Here is a 14,861-nt window from a genome sequence, read left to right on the forward strand (position 1 = left end):
AATGCGCCACCCAACTTGAGATATAAGTTCTAAGGTCCCAAGTTTAGTTACAACGGCTGCCCCACCCTTCAAACCGAAACGCATTACTGCTTCACGGCAGAAATAGGCAAGGTGGTGGTACCTACACGTGCGGACTCACAAGAGGTCCTACTACCACCAGTAACACAATTAAAAATAACCTTTTAAAAATGTCTATTTAAAGGTGTCGTTCCGTGAAGGCGACCTCATAATGAATGTAAGTGCTATAGACGAGGGCTGGATGATGGGTCAGGTGGTACGCACCGGCATGGCGGGCATGCTGCCAGCCAACTACGTCGAGACCGCACCGGCGTCTGCATTACGGCAATACAATTGAATTAGGACGATCCACTCACTGATAAAAACGCTTCAAAAAATATTCATTACCAATTGATTTAGATTTTGCATGTTTTTCATGCTTTTTAATCTTTAAGAACAATTTTTAATAAATGCCGGCCTTATGAGAACTATTATTTATAATTGGTACTTGTAACTATGTTTGTTTATTGAAAATAATAATAAATACTTGGTCCGGAGTCTAAACAGTTACACCAGTTACAGCATTAATATTATTAAAAAAAATCTAGTTTTGCACTTAAAATACAATATAAAGAATTTGCCGGACAACCCTTTTGGTAGATGGATACTAAAGGCATTATAATCTGCTATTGTTTAAAGTTTACATAATACCGAAATAAAGGTGTACACATAACTTAACAAAGAGTAAAAAGAAATGTTTTTACATGTTTTATTGGTAATTAATATCTTTTTGAGTGTTTATATTGACATATGATTATTGAAACAAGAAAAAGTAACTCATAATTTATATAAATTAACATCTCTTATCAATTAATTGTAATGGATCTTATGGTTTAATCGTTGGCTAATTTAAAAAAAAAACTCATTACAGAAATAACCCATAAAATTTGTTTCAATTATTTACTGAAAGCAAACTTTTCTGTACATTGTTTTCTTTGAGTGTTGCCACGTTTAATGGCCAGACCGACAGCGGTGCTGTGTTGCCATTTTTAAAAATATAGTATGCGAAAGGGCTGTGTGACTTGTTGATTCGATTAAACATATCATAAGCTTCCAAGTATTGTTTTAGATTCTTGGTTTCGGCCTAATTGGACTTTACAAATGATGACACACGCATATCATATCACATATTTGTCAGAAAATGTAAGCCGCATCCATCACTCATAGTTCGTGAATACTTAAATTTTATTTTGAAATATGTATATTTTTTGTTAATCTTAAGTTACTTTGATTAGCAAGCCAAGGTAATCCTCAATGTCTCTCAGGATTACTCACGTGTTTGTTCAAGAAGACTTAATTAAAACTTGCATGCATGATTCTTAACATAAAAAAAAAAACATATTTTCAGTTTTTTTTTATCGTCAACTACTTTTCCATGAAAATAAACTTTTATAAATTCTATAATAACTATTCATATTTTTAGACCTTTTTTTAGTGAATTTCTTAATAATAATAAGGGAAAGTCACAATTTTTATGAATAAATTAATATTTTTATGAAGATTTGTCTTATGGACCAAATTATTTTAGCATTTTTATTCTCATTCCATTTTTTATTGTTAATAATTTTCTTGTACAAAAACTAACAAGATTGTTGGAGACCAGCGTAAGGCACAGAAGAATCGTTATATTAAAAGTAGCTTTTTTTAAGCACGGAGAAAAAAAAACCTGATATACAAATATTAACTATCACTTAATAATTCATACTAACATATTTTAATTTGACACACTGAGGTCTTGATGTTAATAAATCATTCTGAATAAAAATAAGGAATATCTTCACACTGTAATATTTTAAAATATCAACGGAAAAAACATATTTACAAAGTTAAATATAAATCATGTTTACTTCACATTAAGTAGTGTATGTAATAGGCTCTTAGTGGCGTCAAAATAATATACTTACTTACTGCTAATTCATATTAGTTAAATACTTCATACATTTTATATTATTTTTATTTGAATACTTTTTAGTATAATAAATACACTGGGTATAATTTAAGTCCTTAAATTTTCTATTTTTTTTAACCCAGTGTTTGTAGTTTTTTTTTTTGTAAATAAATACTTTAAGAAAAAGTATTTTATTTTAGATTGATCAAAATTAATTCTTGTAATTTTTTAATACATTTATGTACACATTCCTTGTATTTTAACCAATCATGTCTAATATTGCCAGATTTTTTTAAATATTTTAAGGTAATTTGTTTTGTTTAGTATAGCAACACTAGGTTACTTTTATTTATTCAATAAAACAGCCAGAATTGTTACATCATAATTGTTTTTATTTTCATCACAAAATATCATTGGAGCAGTATTATAAGTCCGATGTAAAAAGTGCCTTCTATGAATATTTAAATAAAATTTTATACACGCATGTTTTGTTTTAATGAATCGAAAACTTTCCGACTGAAAATTAATTTCTAAACTGGATGCTAATAATAGACTGAGCTTCCTAGACGTTCGTTACTTGATAGTTTAGCAACACAAAACAAGCACTTTTTTTTTTATTGCTTAGATGGGTGGACGAGCCCACAGCCCACCTGGTGTTAAGTGGTTACTGGAGCCCATGGACATCTACAACGTAAATGCGCCACCCACCTTGAGATATAAGTTCTAAGATCTCAGTATAGTTACAAAGGCTGCCCCACCCTTCAAACCAAAACGCATTACTGCTTCACGACAGAAATAGGCAGGGTGGTGGTACCTACCCCCGCGGACTCACAAGAGGTCCTACCACCAGTAAAACTTTGTATTATTTCTCAAATAATAAACCGTTAAACCGAACATGAAATTGACAAGGACCAACCGTGTACACTGGAGCGCACCTCGTGCCGTACTCCTACTGAGTTTCTCGCCGGATCTTCCCAGTGGGTCGCGTTTCCGATCCGGTGGTAGATTCTGCGAAGCACGGCTCTTGCTAAGGCCAATGTTAACAACACTCCGATTTGAGCCTCGAGAGCTCATCTACATGCTAGAGCGAAACTGAAATAGCCTCTCAAGGCTATCAGCATAAGTAGGGAAAAAAGTGCCGTACGGACTAGATTTCTCCGGACACTAGGCTACTACTCACACAACTGGTATACATTTACATACACCAGACATTTAATTCAGACACAAATTTCAACCGTTTCAAAGCATGGCAAAAAGGTCTGGAAACGCACTGCGGATGAACGCAGGGTTATCGCAAAATTAGCCACCAATTCTATATTGCTTGTCTACAATGCATAATTGCTTTTGTTGACGTGGTCCGTGGCTTTGCCATAAAGTGAAAGCCTTGGGAACTATGGTTAAATAAAATTCATATGTTTATAAACTTGTTTATTAATCGATTACACAAACAATATAATGACTACAACTAATACATGCAACGATAACAAAAAAACTTAATTCAAGAGAATAACATGTCTAATTTTTCAACATCAAAACAAATTCCTATTTGCAAACACAGCTCGGCAAAAGAATTACAGAAAAAACGAATTTTTATTTCCTTACAACATTATTATAATAATCAAACCTACTTACTTAATGTTTTCTAGAAAGTACAAAAACATTTAAGATTATTATTTACAATTTTATTTGCAATTGATTTATGAGAGGTTTGATTCACAAAAAAAAAACATTTTTATGAATATTTTCTGCCGAGTTGTGACAGGAAATTTGTTAGTGCTCCAAAATACTTAGAATAACCTAAAATTAAATATTCATAATACTCCGAATCGCAACAAGCGCGCGTTTGAGGCACTTCTCAAGGCACCTCTGTATATACTAACATACCTTACGACTAGTGCTAAAAATATGTTTAATTCACACTTTGAAAACTAAAGTGTTTGAAATTATTAAACTACAGAATATATGTTTTTTTTTTTCAAATAAAAAATTTCCGTCTAATATAATTTACAATATTCTATATATATCTTTGAAAATCTGTTTTCTTGGTGGTGGTGGCAAGAAAATAATCTTTAGCACTCTGGTTCAGATGATAACGATAATGATACGATCTACATATCGACGCTTGAAAGGCAAACATGAAAGCGACAATAGCTGCTTTGTACATAAATGATAGGCAATAACCATATTCGATGCGCAAAAATATATATATTTCTAGGTCTATTAAAATCATTTCAATCCTACAGCTACTAGCTAGATTCTACTACAGCTAGATTCGTTAAAATAAAATTAGTTTTCAGGTATTTCAACTTTAAATTAGTCTACTGTAAAGTTCAAGCATTGTCGCTTAGTCACGTTTGCCTTTCAAGCGTCGATATTATTATGTTTGTTACATGGAGCTTTGTAGTGTCGGAACTTGGAACATTGATAAATAATATACAATACATACAGTCAATGGAACGAACAAGCCATCAACTAACAAATGAATAAATTGTCCCAAACCGATAACATATCTGTTCTAACAGGGAGCACTACAGTGAAATATGCATAGGAACAATGCTTCGACCATTAAAATACCAACCAATTAAATTAGTTACCGAAACACTATATTGAAATTTTAGATTTGCCAAAAACATTTTTTTATAGTGTATTCTTTGAACATAAACCTTTATAGTTAAAAAACATGCAAACTAAATAAAATAACAACGTCAGGTTATAGCTACCAAACTTAAAAAATATTTTTTAACCAAAATTTTAGGCATTCAAGATATATTTAGAAATCATCTCAATTTGTGAGTTTTATTGAATATATATTTTTGTCCTCACAAATTTTACGTTGTTCAAGGAAGCAACAAGTATCTCAATATGTAGAGAAATTACAAAATAATATAAGATATAGTCGGATTTTTTATTAGACGAAGTCAACTGACGTTTACTGTGTTGTCAGTTTTTGATGAAATAAAATAGTGTTGTGACAAAGTGAACGATTGAAAAAACTCCTGAATTAATGAAATTGCCTCGATTGTCTAGTGAATAGTTGGTGTGTCGAATTGCCGATATCGAGTACGGGGTTCGAATTTTAGGCGTGCTTTGTACATACCAACGAGTTTTCGACGAAATATTATGTTCCTATAGTATCTACCTGTACTGAATACCGAGTGTTTTAAACATTAAGAAAAACATTGCGAGGAAGCTTGTAAGACTGTCCTATTTCTAATACATCATATAGTTGAAATTATAGACGTATAAAATATAACAATTATAGGTAGGTAATGAAAATAAAAAAACTGATTGTAGTTACATACTACTAGTAACATATATTGGAGCACTTTAATACAATTTTATTGTAAAATATAAATAATATTCTTTTATACTTTGAAATTAATGATTAACTCTTCACACTCATTGTTCATTCATGTGATTGAACGAGAACTGAACGCATCACTATTACTTTAAATATAGCAACATTATTTCACAAAGTGACATTAGCTACTGTCACCTGGCTTCGTCTAATTAAAAATCCGACTATAGATCTATATTTAATGTCTTTACAAAGACTTCTTCTCATTCTCTATAAAAAAAATAAAAATTTCTATGATGCTTAATTTACTAAGACTTATTTTACATTTAAATCTTTATAAGAACTTATAAATTATATGATATACCATGGCTTTCACCTACGTCCGATAAAGGTTCAGACGCTTAACAAATAATAATTATTTCTCTAAATAACGAATAGTTTTATGGTCTGCCTTAAAAACAGATTGTATGACAACGCATTTTTATAACCTAATAATAATAATAATAATAAATTGCACAATATTAAATCTTAAAACTAAACTTTACGCAGATGAGAATATTTTTGTTATAAAACATCAAACATGTGAGTCGACTATTATCAAAGCCGGCAATCTGACTTTTGGACAATGATTGGTAAATCAGAAAAACGAATTATTGACTTTGTATTCCATTGGCAGTCACAAAACTCTTCTGAACGACATCTTAGATAAATAACAGGTTAAGTATTAACCTTTATTTAATGCAGGTTTTGAACCGTATTCTTTGAAGGAGATGATTATATTCAAATCAATCTGTATTGACATATCAATAATTTTTTTTTGTCCAAATGCACAGATTGCCACCTTTGATAATAGACGACTCATGTATGGATTATAATCAACATACAATAATACCTTCAAATTCTAAACACAAAACTAATTAAAATATTCTCAGCTGCACAAATATATAAGAGTATAACATAATTTTTTTAGTAAAAATATGTGGTGAAGAATTAGTGTGAAATATAAGACACAATTGTATATGTACTGGCCCCTTTTTAGTGATCATTCTAACTGTAGACAACCCGTCCCACTTTAAATGTTCACTATCCATCATCACACACTCATTAAAATGTTCCAACTAGAACAAATCGTTTGTAAAGTCCCAAGATAATAAACTTAATTGCTTAGAACTTGTATCATCAATGGCTTACACAATGTGTACGCAGACTTGATTGTCGAATCTGATAGACGTGCAGTCCAAATCAGGTCCAACCACGTGTTCTCATAGGTCTGTCTGTAGACACTATAAGCTGCCACACATCCCTCTTAATCGAAATCATAATTGTTTTATAAAACAGGCTTTCCTGCCATCAAACCGTAAGCTGAGAGTGGAAGATAAGACGCAGAATGGTAGTCTTCAGCCATTATTAATGATATTAAAAGTACCGGCGTCTTAATTACTTAACACAGTTATTAAAGTGAAACTTTTATTACATCGTCTCAAATTTTTTCGTCTGTGTGTTGCATGTCGCGTGACGGTCAGCCGCGGAGTAGGGATACAGTGAAAGGCGCTCGTCAGAGCAGCCAAGGCCAATATGGCGGCGCCTATAGTTCGCAGCAGCTGACCGTGTAGTGTATAGACTATAACTCATTTGTACCAGTGCTCCACGCTATTTTGTTTTTGTTTTTGTCAGTGTTTAATGTAAATGTTGTTTGTCAGTTATATGTCTATAATGTGAAAAAAAGTTTCACTTTTACCGTGCTTTCATAAAACCACACAATCCTTTCTTTTTTTTAAGCTATTGCATAGCTTTTATCGCGGGCCTTGAGCGCGGCGACCGAATCATGAAAATCCGTAACGAAAAAAACCTTACACCCCTCACTCCGCCTACCATGTAGCTCACGTTCAACACATTCACACGTTGCGCTTGTGTAGTGTTTGTGAATAAGCGCGTGGCGTGACGTCACACTACATGCGCATCATGAAAGTCTGCCCATCTCTCTCTCGCGCGATCTAGCTTATGAGTGTGAAGGGGACAGTCTAGATTTTGGTTTTATTAATGTTTAATATAGCGTGGTTTGTTTTATTATTGTTTTAATATTAAATTATCATTGTCTAATTATAATTGCATAAGTTGATAAAAAATGCTATGCAATAGCTTTACCGCGGCAGTTCCCGAGTGCCACACGTTTGTTTTTTATCGTGTTCTTACGCATTACACACTGATGATGATCAGGATTGCAGACGAATCGTGAACCGATGACAATTGAATAATGTTGTATGGTCCACTCCCAAACACAGACAGTTCATCTTGGTTTGTCAGTTGCCGGTGGTGGCGCTTAGGAGCAGAGCATTGCAGTCTTCGAGTCTCTTGAGGCGATAAGTCGAGTTGTCTGGCAGATGTCGCACCAGCTCGTCGGTGAGGCGGACGCGAGCGCCGTTCGGACCGGACACCAATACGGTTTCGCAATCCTGCAAATAAAATAAATCAATCGTTACGTTTTTTTTCTTATCTTATTCTAGTAACCTGAGCGGTCAAACTGGGAGTGTTGCTAATACTGACCCTAGCAAGAGCAGTTTTTCACAGTATCTACCATTGGATCAGAAACGCGACCCACTGACAAGATCCGGCGAGAAACCAGTGGGCTGTGTCTATGGGTTAGTTTACTTGTCGAGCCCTTCGTTGCAAGCAACGGGTTCAGCGAGGACGGTAACCGGTACTTGGGGTACCTAAAAGCACCGTTAGTGGATCAGGAGGATCCGCAATTACGTGTTTAGGGCATAATTACTGGACTTTGTTCGTTAGTTAATGGCTTAGAGACGTGTTTTTAATTTTGGCTCGTGTGCAGCTAGAGCGCGCAGTGTATTTTTTTTTATTGCCCTTGTGGGCAGACGAGCATACGGCCCACCTGATGGTGAGTGGTTACCGCCGCCCATGGACTTCAGCAATGCCAGGGGCAGAGCCAAGCCACTGCCTACCGTTTAAATGTCGACATTACCTTGCTGCCGGCTCCCTGCAGCGCGTTCAGCTTGTGCACCAGCTCGTGCGCGCGACACGCGTGCAGGTAGAGCGCGCAGTGCACGTCGGAGGAGGGCGGGCACACGTACAGGGTGAGGCGCGGCGAGATGCGTCTGCGGATATATAGTGTTGTGGAGAATACAGTAACTCTACTTAACTAATTAGACATGAATGAATGAATGAAGAGTACACCTTTACTAACAACAAGTTTTGATGATATATTTTTGTTCATGTTCAACGTCTAATCAATTCTTTTAATTAATAATTAAAAATCTCACACTTGGAGTATTCGTATTTATGACATTGGAAGTTTCACGATATAACACCAGATCTTCATAGTGGGTGTCTTTGTATTTATGATATAGGAATTTATGTGATATTTATAACCCATAGGGACAACCCTTCATCTTCTTAGTGGGTGGTGATTTCGAACAGTATGTAGATGCATCAAAGCACTCTCTTGTGTGAGTGTGAGACAGATGCTAGCAAAATGTCTCAGGCCCATCAACTTGCCTATACAGCTCGTCATGTTATAATAGCTCCCTTAAGTTAAAGTTAGTAGGTATATAAAATACATGTATAGTTCATACTTACTTGGCGTGAAGTGCGTTGAACAGACGTATGCCATCAGCCAGTCCGACGATCTGGATAATGTCATCACGGGATAGTCTGAGAATGAAAGTAGTGTTTATTTACAGATTGCAAAGAAAAATATTGTGACATATATTTACTATCTATATAATTTGTTTGTTTGTATTTATTTCACGTCGTAAGGGACAGACATGATTGTTTTAAAGTGATAATATTCAGTCAGGAGAGTGACAGTTACGTTTTATCCCGGGAAAGTAAACTAATGCTTTGCCTCGACTTGATACCAAATTAATTAAAAGGTATTAAAATTTTTATGACTTCATAATTTTAATTATATTATAATTACTGAAAGATTCTTAGACAGTTAGAAGATTCTTATGTTTGATTTAATATTTTATTTTTAATGAACGATATAAAAAATGTATATATTTATTTTTCTATATATAATTTAAAAATATATTATATAAATGGCGAAGAGGTTGTTTTCTTATGGACATCAGCAATGACAGAGGCAGAGCCAAGCCGCTGCCTATCTGTCACTTCTTTCAAGTGCACCAAGTTCCAAACGCACCATTTCTTTTTTATATCATATCAGTTAGTATTTACAATCAAGAACATTGATTCACCTCAGCAGATCAGCCCCGGAAAAGTTCGCGAACGTGGCGGCGTGTTGCATGAACCGTTGTCGGGACAACCACACCTGAGTCTCGGCGGAGGTGGCATCTTTTGATAATCCAAAGTTCTGCAAAGAAAAGAACCTAGATATTTGTCTGACAAAGACAATAGCTTTCATCTAATCAGTAATTTACTGATGACGGTTTCTTCTTCTTCTTTTTCTCCACCTTATCCCACTAGGTGGGGTCGACACAGCTAATTTTTCTCTTCCATTCTCTTCTATCAGCCGTCATCTCAACACTCACTCCTCTCTCTCTGTCGTATCATCATTCACACACTCCATCCAAGCCTTTTTTTTTACTAATGACGGCGATTTAAAAAAAATATAATAGTAACCAAAAGTTGCATGAAGCTCTGTGACAGTCCCGTTATGGTTTTTTTATTTTTTATTTATTGATTAGATGGGTGGACGAGCTCACAGCCCACCTAGTGTTAAGTGGTTACTGGAGCCCATAGACATCTACAATGTAAATGCGCCACCCACCTTGAGATATAAGCTCTAAGGTCTCAGTATAGTTACAACGGCTGCCCCACCCTTCGAACCGAAACGCACTATTGCTTCACGGCAGAAATAGGCGGGCGGTGGTACCTACCCGTGCGGACTCACAAGAGGTCCTACCACCAGTCATTCCTGAATTAGTATTACAAAATACCTTGTCTGGTTCCTCAGCAGGCTGTGGTAGATCAGGCAGGATAGCTCCTGGGGAGTGGCAGGTTGGGCTGCTCACCTTCATCTCACCAGCACTGTTAGAATTTCACACGCTATCATTTATCAATCCATTTTCTTTCTCCATGTTTAATAATATTGACCAGTGACGAGTTTGTACACCAGGTGCTATTTAAGCAATTTTTTTTTGGAATTTATGACCTGGTAACTAAGAACTTTAAGTCATTAGTCTTATTTTAATTTATATTCTTATTTTTATGCAAAATGATAGCATAGAGTGAAATTAAATGAAATGAAGATGATTAATTTGAGACATTAATCAACTGAGATGAAATGAAATGAAATGATTTTATATTAATATTTAAATTTATGCTGCTTAACAATACATATAGTTTTGTGTCTGTGTTAAATTTACCAATTCCTTTTTGCAATAGAAATGTTGAAATGATTGAAGACTTTCAGAAACAGTACAAACTTTGCAGTATGTTACCTGCTGTAATAATAATCTCAAAGGCAGGATATATGAAGTGCACTAATGCAACTGAGATTTCAGTCTTTTTTTTTCTCCTACCTAAGCTGATGGTCTTGAGAGACCATAATTAGCATCACGGGGCAAGTAGGTGAGCTCACTGGGTTCAAACCTGACTTTGTTGCTCACACGAACCCTAGCAAGAGTCGTGCTTCGCAGAATCTACCACCGTATCGGAAACGCAATCGCCTGAGAAGATCCGGGAAGAAACTCAGTGGGCTAGTAGACTATTATTTGACACTGTGCTTCAATAAGTTAATATCCTGTCAGAATAACTTAGGGATGCATACTTATGATAGCAAGGCCACGTTTTTTATGGTTCTTTCCCAGTGGTGAAACTACATTCAAAATAACAAGTTAAAAGACCTGTTTGCTCACTTTCCGACTTGGAATATTTTTTACCCACGGAGAAGAGTGCTTGACTATTTTATTTTTGCCTTCTTATGTAAAGATATACATATGTAATAAAGAACTTACTCTTGACAATACAGCGGCTTCATTTGATTAGTAGTACCAACGATGGCTGTAACAGAAAGATATAACCGCATGGGTAAATAATAAACATACAGAGACCAAGCTTCTAAAGAGCGATCAAAATTGTTAGCTATTTTGGTAGGGTTGGCACAGGAGGATTAAAATAAATACACAAAACGTTTTTCAGCTTTTTTATGTATATTTTTTTTTAACAAATTGCTTAATCTAAATAGTTTTTTTTTTTGTAATTTTTGTTTTTTTAATAAATTTGTTATACCTCTTAATCGAAAGATAAATTCTAAATCTAATATAAAGTTTTTTAAATATAATCAATGGGAAAGCACTTGCATGGCATATCCAATTTACAATCTTGTGTATGTTTTACCAATACATATTAAAATATTTATTTTGTAGATCAAAATATTCTCGAATTTTTTTCTCAAGCAATTCAAAAAATGCGATGAAATTGTCAGGAGGTATTTTTAAAAAAACATTCTATACTATACTGCTTTCATTAAAGTCATTGTAATGGCTGAAAAAAGTCTTTCTCATATTTCCCAAGATAACTATTGGCTTGAAAATATCACATTAGATGTAGTAGAAATACATTCTCACACTGGCTCAAACTCGAATAGGCTCCGTAATTTGTCGGCAAGTTGAGTGTAGGAAAAGCATTGCTGAATAAATATTTTACAGTTCATTTTTAGAAAACTTAATACAGGATTTTTTAAAGTGATCTTCACGGATTCTGTTTTGTTGACTTATTTTATCATTTACAAATTTGGAAAGGAGATCTTCTCGCCCGACAGCTTGTAACCGTTTTGTCGTCTGAAATAATAATAAAACCATGAATAGTATTTTCAATTTATAAACTGAGGTAATCATTCAATAACTAAAGAATACCCGCGTCGGACGCACCGCACGCAAAAGATTTTATTATGTTTTGTATTTTTAATACGCTTTTATTAGCTTCATACGTATGTTGGTATGTAACGGAATCTTTGAACATGATTTTGACCCCCTTCAAAACGTCGGATTAACTCGAAATTTGGCATACTTATTAAGGATTGATGACAATTAAATGTTTTAAGCAGTTTGATCCGTTATCCTGTCACTAAGATAATCAGGATTAGCGATTTTTTGTTTTGCGTGCGGTGTGTCTGTCGCGGGCCAATGGACGCGTAGGTACCTACCTATATGAGCTTCTTTCGAAATTGAGGCAGAAACGTATCATAATATGAGGTATCTAAGTAAAAAATAATTATAACTACTACTTACCTAGTGAAGTTTTTGGGATAATTAAAAAAGATAGGTTTTTATTTTTTCGATAGTTGTTTATGCAAACAGTACAATAGACCATATTTACACTTTTTCTAATAAATTCAAATTCGAAATTTAAGCACGCGCGACGCGACGCACAGCTAGCGGTGAGCGAGCCCTTTGTTTTGGCACTGGCCGAACCAGTATAAACAGGTTTCGTTCCGTACGTGACGAACCGCCAGTGCTCACGCACACACGCGCATCATGCTTGTAGTGACGTACCGTGGCGCGGCTGTTCGAAACTTTGTCTCTGTACTCCTATTTACTCATGTGAAATAACCATAATACACACAAATTAGTTAGAGCTTAAGCACCCAACAAAAAGTTTTGCGGGCGTCGGCCGCTAGATGGCTTCGCTTCGATTAGTTTCAAGAGACAAATTGATTAAATTTTATCAATTTGTGGTTTCTAAAAATTTACAAAATCCTTCATTAAAAATAAAATATAGGTAATATGTTACTGCCATCTACAGGAGCAATGAGAAACTAATCGAAGCGAAGCCATCTAGTGGCCGACGCCCGTAAACATTTATGTTGAGTGCTTGAGTTGCTGATAACTAATTTATGTGTATTATCTATGATGCCAAACTCACAAATGGTACTGATGTTTAATAAATATAATTTTCATTTTTTATTGCTTAGGTGGATGGACGAGCTCACAGCCCACCTGGTGTTAAGTGGTTACTGGAGCCTATAGACATCTACAACGTAAATGCGCCACCCACCTAGAGATATAAGTTCTAAGGTCTCAGTATAGTTACAACGGCTACCCCACCCTTCGAACCGAAACGCATTACTGCTTCACGGCGGAAATAGGCGGGGTGGTGGTACCTACCCGTGCGGACCCCCAAAGGTCCTACCACCAGTTTTTTGATATGTAATAATTTTTTAATAAATTAACCCAAATAAAATTTAATCAACAGTTCTATTTAAGTCTTTCTGGTAATTGTGTAGTCCCCTGTATATCTTGTAATAAAATGACTCGTTGACCCTTATAAACAATTTTATTCTCAACGAATTTCTGCATAACAATGCCCATAAACGAATTGGAAAAAAAAGCCCTACAGTTTTATTAATCTACCACTTTCTCTCCCTTTATTCATGTACCACCAATGTGAAGAATTTTTATTTTTTTTTCGCACACGTACCATCAAACTGTGAAATGATATCCCCTTCACAGTACTTGCCGAGTGCTACGATATGGTCTTCATCAATTAAGGTTTGAAAGAAGTATTTATTGGTAGAGGCTCTACTCCTGGCGTCATCGACGTCCATGAGCGACGGTGAACACCTAGCATCAAGCAGACAGTATTCTTGTTTACCTTTGTGTACAAAAAAAACATCATTTTATTTCATTTACACAAGATAATATGCCGTTTATGCATGCACTAGATGATGACCGAGCTCGCTTTGCTCGTTTTTTTTTTTTTGATAACGCCATCTTGTTGTTTCTTTAAAGCGGTTAGTTGCCCTCAATTAAGGAAAATAGTATTACTATTCGCCAATAGATGTCGGGAAGAGTTGATTATTAAAAACACGAATAAAACAACATTTTCTGAAAATAAATCGTAGCGAGATCAATTTATCGTCCCCGAAATCCCCTGTATACAAAATTTTATGAAAATCGTTGGAGCCGTTTCCGAGATTCAGATTATATAATAATATTATATACAAGAATTGCTCGTTTAGAGATATAAATAAGATGTATATTATTATGTTTATTATGAAAATATAGTGAACAAAAACCTTATTGAGAAGTAAGTACTTTAAAAAAATATATATATTTATTGAATATGAGGATATTAGTCAAATAAGAACAAATGCAGAAACAAAAATAGGCCAATGAATTAGGATTCTGTTCCGGTATCACAGGTGCCGGAAACTGAATGAAAAAGAACAAAATTTACCCCCAAAACTAAACTAGTCAATGATATTTACCTGGTTGAGAAATCGGCTTGGTAGTGATAGGGCTCGAGGCAGATTTAGGTGTCACACTGGAACAATTATATAAAAAAGTTAATAAATTACAATTTGAAAATGAAAACTAGAGAAACATGTATTTGAAGCACCCTAAAAAATGAGGTATCTGAAACATGCTATCAAAAATTGTAGGGGAATCTTGACTTATGAATCATTACATTTTTTCTGGGGGTCAGGCATCTTGTATGCCCGCATCATAAGTACCATTACCGTGTCTAATTATGTTGTGAAGGATTCAGGTGTTTCAGTTTAAAGTTGGAAAAATATCTTTACAATACAATTAAGAGTCCAACCTCATGTCGCTAAGCTGGTTTACAGGATTTACATTGAGTGATCTATTCACTTGTTCGTCCATTATTTGATATATATTCATCCTTTCAAGA

At 34.8% G+C, this 14,861-nt stretch overlaps 2 protein-coding genes and 2 long non-coding RNA genes across 10 annotated transcripts in view; 2 read left to right on the forward strand and 2 right to left on the reverse strand.

Annotated features, from left to right (window-relative positions):
• lasp (LIM and SH3 domain protein Lasp) overlaps positions 1-937 on the forward strand; it is a 39,664-nt gene extending 38,727 nt beyond the window's left edge. Inside the window, 1 exon segment of the mRNA NM_001252672.2 lies at positions 203-937. Coding sequence (NP_001239601.1) covers positions 203-355 — 153 coding nt within the window. The 3' untranslated portion in view covers positions 356-937.
• The window catches only part of LOC134200481 (uncharacterized), a 330,115-nt gene that overhangs the window by 294,278 nt on the left and 20,976 nt on the right, over positions 1-14,861 (forward strand). The gene's annotated exons all lie outside the window — the stretch shown is intronic.
• LOC101735982 (transcription factor CP2-like protein 1) overlaps positions 3,361-14,861 on the reverse strand; it is a 204,404-nt gene continuing 192,903 nt past the window's right edge. For 4 of the 7 annotated variants that reach the window (XM_062672825.1, XM_062672814.1, XM_062672817.1 and 1 more), the window contains 8 exons: positions 14,437-14,492; positions 13,647-13,820; positions 11,183-11,228; positions 10,163-10,253; positions 9,461-9,576; positions 8,838-8,912; positions 8,224-8,356; positions 3,361-7,696 (listed from right to left, as the gene is read on the reverse strand). In XM_062672825.1, coding sequence (XP_062528809.1) covers positions 7,544-7,696; positions 8,224-8,356; positions 8,838-8,912; positions 9,461-9,576; positions 10,163-10,253; positions 11,183-11,228; positions 13,647-13,820; positions 14,437-14,492 — 844 coding nt within the window. In that variant the 3' untranslated portion in view covers positions 3,361-7,543. The remainder of the gene's footprint in view (positions 7,697-8,223; positions 8,357-8,837; positions 8,913-9,460; positions 9,577-10,162; positions 10,254-11,182; positions 11,229-13,646; positions 13,821-14,436; positions 14,493-14,861) is intronic. The other 3 variants (XM_062672820.1, XM_062672821.1, XM_062672824.1) reach the window with 1 other exon arrangement.
• LOC119629367 (uncharacterized) lies at positions 11,359-13,634 on the reverse strand. Its single transcript, XR_005245395.2, has 2 exons — positions 12,458-13,634; positions 11,359-12,007 (listed from the first exon to the last, which is right to left on the reverse strand). It is a non-coding gene; the product is annotated as an uncharacterized LOC119629367 (long non-coding RNA).

Source organism: Bombyx mori, chromosome 2 (assembly GCF_030269925.1).
Source record: "Bombyx mori chromosome 2, ASM3026992v2".
NCBI lineage: Eukaryota > Metazoa > Arthropoda > Insecta > Lepidoptera > Bombycidae > Bombyx > Bombyx mori.